The sequence below is a fragment of the Rhododendron vialii genome, chromosome 10a (genome assembly GCF_030253575.1).
Source record: "Rhododendron vialii isolate Sample 1 chromosome 10a, ASM3025357v1".
Classification (NCBI taxonomy): Eukaryota; Viridiplantae; Streptophyta; class Magnoliopsida; order Ericales; family Ericaceae; genus Rhododendron; species Rhododendron vialii.
Window position 1 is genome coordinate 36,145,858 of NC_080566.1, and position 6,988 is coordinate 36,152,845.

The window sequence follows — 6,988 nt, forward strand, 5'->3', positions numbered from 1 at the left end:
CAAGTCTAACTCCATTTTTTTTTCCTTTTCTCATATTATAAAACATTAGTGAGGATTGGGTTTACAGATTTAATAAGTTAGTTCACAAAGAATTCAATAGCACTCCGTTTTTCAACGTTTTTCAATGTACCTCAAAATTAGAACATTGACTTTTAAACATGCTTGTTATCATATACTCCCTCCGTCCTTAAATAAGTGTCCGGCGCGCAAAACTAGGCTTTACAAAACATGCATATTTTTTATTAAAAATTTTAATTTTTTTTCACAATATAATAGAACTCATTGCCATCTATTGATTTGTGAAAAAAAATTGATTTTTTTAACAAAACAAATGCTTCATTTTTAATGCCTAATTTTGCGTGCCGGACACTTATTTAGGGACGGAGGGAGGAATAAGTTACTGACGGATGGAATAGCATACCGCTACGTCGACGTAAGTCTACAAAATGTCACAATTACTAATCTCTCCCAATATTGTGATAAGAAGAAGATTGGGTGTCAAGTGTCAACCATACAATAGATAGAGATAGAGAGAGAGAGTGAGAGTGAGAGGGACGAATTGTCGGAGTCTGGATTCTCTGGAAGAGTGGAGAGTTGGGTGAGTCAGGAAACCATACAAAACAGAGAGGCAAGTGACCTGGGCGGCCATTGATCATTTCTTTACTGTGATTGTGATACTACTTTTTTTTTTTTTTGAAAAGAACAGAAAGGCCAACTTTTTATTTCAAGTATTTGGAGATTCTGTGAAATTCACAGTGTGAATGGTTGGTTAGGATTCTGACCAATAAACAGGTGAGTTCCTTCCAAAAGTATTTTAATTTTCTTGCTGCTTTCATTGACGCCGGTCATCATCCATCATTTTGGTGGATCTCTCTAGCTAGCCCTCTACGTGTAATGAACTTACAACAAGCGAAATCTTATTTTAATACCAGTTGACCAAAAATAGAAACCACCCATTACCCAAAGAAGATTGCCAAACAGTTCACTTGGCCCTTATTTTACTCATCAACCCTCCTCTGGACCCTCTCCCCACTTTCTTAAGCACTAGTATAATTTCTTGGAGATCCAATCGCTTCAAGCTTCATTCTTTGAGCCTTTTCACATTTGTGAGTTTTTCCAATATTTTCATTTAGGGATTTTTTGAGGGTTTATGATACTGGGGATTCATCTTCTTGTGAGTGCTGTCTGAGTGTTTGCTTACTAGGACTTTTTGTTTCATTGTACAGAAACCCCAGAAAGTTCTTGTTTTGCTGCTTCAAGAACTCAAGAACTCTACTTTCAGCTGGTTGAATATTCACTTTTTGTTGGGTTTTCCTCAACTTTCCCTCAAAAAGGGAACTGGGTTTTGCTCAAAAGGAGACAAACTTTAGTGGGTATTGCTCAGAGGGGGGGAAAATTGTTCCAAAGAGTGTTTTGCCATCAGGGTTTCATTTCAAGGTCAAGTTCAAGTTCAAAATGTCTGTTGCTTTTATATGGGTTGTTTACCCCAATTCTGAGGTCTCCAATTGCTTTGGATTCCTTGAATCCGCCCGAGAAGGGAACCGCCTATTTGATTCCTCCAGATGCATTTCTAGAGACAGAAGTTTGATTTGCCATAGCAAATTTAAAAGGGGCAACAAAAAGAACTGGAAATATAGCTCCTCGAATGCGGATTTGAGCTATTCATACTCTGGAAAGAAGGGGAAATCCCCTATCGTTTCTAGTCTAGTGGCGAATCCTGCCGGAGAAATGGCAACCTCATCCGAGCAGAAGGTGTACGATGTGGTGTTAAAGCAGGCAGCTTTGGTTAAGAAGCAGCTGAAAAATGCAGATGATTATGATGTGAAACCAGATATTGTGCTTCCGGGGACTTTGAGCCTTTTGAGTGAAGCTTATGACCGTTGTGGAGAAGTTTGTGCAGAGTATGCCAAGACATTTTACCTCGGTTAGGAATTAAATTTTCTGTTATCTGTCATTTAAACTTAAGAGGGAATTTATTTGAGGTACTAGTAGTTGAGAATAAATGATTGTTGGGCTTGTCTAATATGTAATACGTTTAGGAATTAATCTGTCATTATGTTTACCTTCTTGCAGGAACGCTGCTGATGACTCCGGAGAGGCGAAGAGCTATATGGGCAATATATGGTGAGGAATCTATGTTCTGCATTAGATATGTTGTATTTAGAAGTTGAATTGAAATGCTTGATTTACTTTTTGTTTTACTTGGGTTGTTTAAGGAGGAATAAAAGTGAATTGCTGGGATATCCCGGGGTCTAGTTGGGTCTGGACAAGAAAAATGGACTACTTGGCTATTAAACGAAGTTTTTCCATTGCAGTTTCTGTCAAATTTTTGGATGCATGCTGATTTTATTAGCTTTATGTTCAAATCTGTAGCTATCAGATTGTATTTTATAAGTGACACATACCCAAATACCAGTTATGTACGCTAAGTTTTGTAAGAGGTTGGGACATTACATAGTCTCCACTAATTTACTTGTCAAACCTGTGGAATTAGGAATCTTTGATTTCAACTTTGACCTTGTGCTTTTTTGTTTTTTCTGTTGACATTTTTTAGAAGTGCAAAATAAGAACAAGAGAGTACAAGAAGCCATTGTTGTGGTAGAGTATTGGGATTATGCAATTTAGAGCTTGCTGAATGGTGGACCTGTGGTATTTAATCAAGATTTCGTAGTATGTCATCACCAAGTCATGATCAAATAGTGCTAGTTTAGTTCTGACAACATCATTTCCCTAAATGATAATGAACTCTAAAATTTTCATTTCTGCTTTGTCTTTCAAAGTTAGCCAATTCATATATCCTAATGATGTGTAATGCATGATGAGTATTGCGAAGATAAGCTTATTTGCTTTCTTGTTTTTGTTGGTTCATAAAGTATGGTGTAGGAGGACAGATGAGCTTGTTGATGGGCCTAATGCATCACACATAACTCCTAAAGCCTTAGATAGATGGGAATCAAGACTAGAAGATATTTTTCGAGGACGCCCATTTGATATGCTTGATGCTGCCTTGTCAGATACAGTTACGAGGTTCCCTGTCGATATTCAGGTTGGGAATCTCTCGATGTTTTATTTTTTTGAATGACCTCATGGGATTTTATTTGCAGTAAAGCTACTCGAGGTTCTGTTTTGAGGCAACTCTAACTGATAACCTTCATTTTGCTCATGTGATGCACTAACAATTTTCTGCTCGTTTCAAAGTTATGACCAACTTGAGATATGTCAGTCCTAATACCCTCCTTGATTTTCTAAAATTGTATGTGGGATTGGAGTTCTATAATCTCAATATTCTCATTAAGTTTATCAGCCCTAGATTTCACTTGAAACCTGCGGTTTGTATAATGCAAAGGCATTCTGGAACTAACCTCCTTGCCTTGGTTGTTCCCTTAACGCTGTGACATTTTCTTGTTGTCTATAATGTACGAGCATTATAAGTTAAACTTCACTTTGAAACATTTCTGTTCGTTTTATTTACTTGGGTAATTTCAACTCTCGTCATAATTTGCACAGTAGCAATTTTGGTAGTTTTTGTGGTTTGAGAGTGAGTAAAAAGTTAATTTTGTTTTGCAGCCATTCAAAGACATGATTGAAGGGATGAGGATGGACCTCAGAAAGTCTAGATACAAAAACTTCGACGAGTTATATCTCTACTGTTACTATGTAGCTGGGACTGTTGGATTGATGAGTGTCCCGATTATGGGCATTGCACCTGAAACGCAGGCAACAACGGAGAGCGTCTATAATGCTGCCTTGGCTTTAGGGATTGCTAATCAGTTGACCAACATTCTCAGGGATGTTGGAGAAGAGTAAGCACATAGTTCTGAAGTTCTATTTTGTTCAACTTTTAAGCATCATGATGATTTTTGGTATTACCACAATTCCATGGACCACAAGGCTTTGTCTGGATTTTGGATTTCCCTCCCAGAACCGAAGCTGCATTTCCCTAACCTTTTCATTTCCTTCCACAAATTGCGTCACAAATCCAAGATCCGAACACAGCATGAAAGATATTAATTCGCGTGCTTGCTGATTTAAGACTGTTTTAAGACCATGCATGATGGTAAATTGGTAACACATGCGATCATCATGGAATCCTAGCATGACTGTGTTTGGATCATCGGAAGGAAAGGAAAGATAAGATAATGAAGTGAAGAATCTATGTTCCTCTCATTTGTTTTCCCCATGATCATTTTTTCCCGACGGTGAATTCCTCCAAAAGTCCAAATCCAAGATCCAAACCCTGTCGAAAGGAAGTATGTGAAATCACAATCTTTACACCACTAGTTGCAGTATCAAATAACTGCACTTCAGAACCCCAACCCCCTCCCTTCGTTGGTTTTTACCGAAAATCGGATGCTTTATATGCAGTAACTATCTTTAGCAATTGCTCCGAAAGTAGCTTTTGTTGTTCTTTTAATGAAAAAAGAAAAGGTCTTCATTTGCCATTTTCTTATATCTTTGTTTTGCACCAGTGCAAGAAGAGGTAGGATTTACCTACCACAAGATGAACTAGCACAGGCTGGGCTATCAGACGAGGACATATTTTCAGGAAAAGTAACAGACAAGTGGAGGAGCTTTATGAAGAATCAAATTAAGAGGGCGAGGTTGTTCTTTGACGAGGCAGAGAAAGGAGTCACAGAGCTTAACTCAGCCAGTAGATGGCCGGTAAGTGATCATTTACCAATTACCCCGAACCTTGGGAAAATTATTCATTACCATACTGCCATGCCTCGATATATTTTCGGGAAAAGTTGAATCCCTTTAGATCTTTGATACCCTTCTGCTGGACTTGGTTGATATTGAAGGTGTTGTTAATGTTGACTCGCCTTGGCGCCTTCACAGATGATCTAAGCAATTTTCAAACTGCCTCAGGAGGCTCTAGGGATTACGTTTTAAGGTCGGAATTCCAAAAAATGCTTTGAAATCTTTGGAAAGCGACGTTTGTAATGAACAGTTTTTTCCAAAAAAACTCCAGTACCCTAGAAATTTACCTTTCGGAAGATGCATTCCAAACTCCAAAGTATGATAACCTTTTTTTTTTTTTTTTGTCTCCCTAAATTGATGATTCAGCGGTCCAACAAAATCTGTATGGTTTTCCATGCTTATTTTCTTTAAGTTTCATCAGGAAGAGTAAAAGCTGGAATATAATGACCTAAAATCAAGAGCAATTGGAGTATTAGAAACAGGATAAGGTAAATTTGAACGAAAGTAGAATATAATTCTCCAATTTCGTTTCATATGTGCTTGCATTACAACACAAAGCTATACAAGTCTACGTCTACCATACCGCATTTAGGGCATACCTCGTTCCACATTTCCCTTTCCCTTGCATGACTGGAAATGAACATAGCATAACCGTGAATGCAACTGTTTTTTCCTACTGCTGCAGGTCTGGGCATCGCTGCTTCTGTACCGCCAAATATTGGACGAGATCGAAGCCAATGATTACAACAACTTCACGAGAAGGGCTTATGTTAGCAAACCAAAGAAGGTACTCGCGTTGCCAGTCGCTTACGCGAAATCTCTTGTCTCCCCATCAAGAACGTCGTCTCTAATACAGGCATGAATGCAAGTACGAAGATCTGAATAGCCTTAAAACCATGAATGATATATAGCTGAGAAAAGAATGTCAAAATCTTGTATAGTAGGAACTGTAAGTCACAATGCAGTAAGAATTCATGAAGGTGTTAGAATAGCTTTTTCTGTCCTTTCTTATGTTGATGCTAGAAGTTGAGGGCAACAACTTATTCACATGGTTCCTTTGGTATTCAAAATGTAGTAGTACCACATAATTCCCGGACATCCGGTTATAAAAGAAAATGTAGTACCGCACAAAATTTTGGGCAGTAGTTTCGTTTACACTTGCTATTGAGACAGATCAGGACGTCTTTTGTAGGAACTGCGAATGCTTTTGTTTTAGATGACTGTTGAAATCACGAAGAGACGGCAAACTGTTAGTCATTAGCTTTCATTATGCACAAAAGTCATCTGCAGTTCTTGTAGCAGATTATAGGATTGGTTCTTGTTGTGCAAAGAGGTGAGTACGCCGAATAGGGTATAACCAAGTATAGTAATTAAAAATAACAACAGAAATTTAAACAAACATTCATGAAGCAAGTATAAGATTTGCCGAGTTCAGGTGAAAACAATTCTAAGGGAATTGGTAGAGGGGGGGCATGCCGGTCTTGAGTTTGCAGTTTTGACTCACCACCAAGGAAAAAAAATCTCAGGGCGTTGTGAATTCTCCCTCTTTCGTAGCGCAGGTGATTGCCAATCGAATGCATGAATGGTTGAACACTGGCGTGCCACGATTGGATCGCAGCCAACTTTGAGCAGGTGCGAATGACTTGATCTGACTCCTAATTCAAGTGAAAGTGCACGGCCTAGGGGTTAGACCGTGAGTGGTTCTTTTTTACCCCAACGAAGAGGACTTCTAATTTTCCAACAGTGTGGAAGAAAAGTAGAACAACTTCATTAAATCGATTTAGTGATAAAGCTGAATGGTGTACAAGGAAATAGAAACGGAAATAACGAGCTAAAGCTGAGTTTGACATTGAAATGAAACTCAAAAGATTAGGTGAAATAAAAATGGAGAACTGATACCGGAAATGGAGAAGTGCAAGTACTAAATAGAAAGTGATAAAGAAAGTGCTTGACTTTGGTGTTGAAATCGGATCCGGGAATGCTGTCGAGCAGCTTCCTGTTGAAGGGCCAATCCGGCTATTCATCTCGGCACAAATGGCTTGGATCGAATCTGAGCGCATACAAATCGCATACAAATCTGAGCTGTCCATTCCTCGGTTAAGATCCGAGCCGTTGATTGCCGAGATAAGCGGCCGATCCGGCCGCTCTGCACCGCTCCCATTCTAAGCCTTCAGATCTTGCATTTGTAGACAAGGAACCAACTGGTCAAAGGCCTGGAATTCAGCTACAAAACTCTTCCTAAATTGTGCAAAGTGAATGGGCAGTTTTTATCAACAATATGGAGGGG

At 38.8% G+C, this 6,988-nt stretch overlaps 1 protein-coding gene across 4 annotated transcripts; it reads left to right on the forward strand.

The window, feature by feature from the left end:
• The first annotated feature begins 476 nt into the window (after positions 1–476).
• Positions 477–5,834, forward strand: LOC131302703 (phytoene synthase 2, chloroplastic). 4 transcript variants are annotated; one of them, XM_058329476.1, is made up of 7 exons: positions 477–628; positions 1,227–1,924; positions 2,074–2,124; positions 2,874–3,046; positions 3,568–3,803; positions 4,470–4,662; positions 5,387–5,834. In XM_058329476.1, exons 2-7 carry the CDS (start codon positions 1,456–1,458, stop codon positions 5,561–5,563), a joined length of 1,299 nt encoding a protein of 432 aa, XP_058185459.1. In that variant the 5' UTR covers positions 477–628; positions 1,227–1,455; the 3' UTR covers positions 5,564–5,834. The 4 variants fall into 4 exon arrangements, with proteins under 4 accessions (XP_058185459.1, XP_058185457.1, XP_058185456.1 ...); XM_058329474.1 differs by having other exon boundaries at positions 482–792; XM_058329475.1 differs by having other exon boundaries at positions 517–1,106.
• Positions 5,835–6,988: the final 1,154 nt, after the last annotated feature.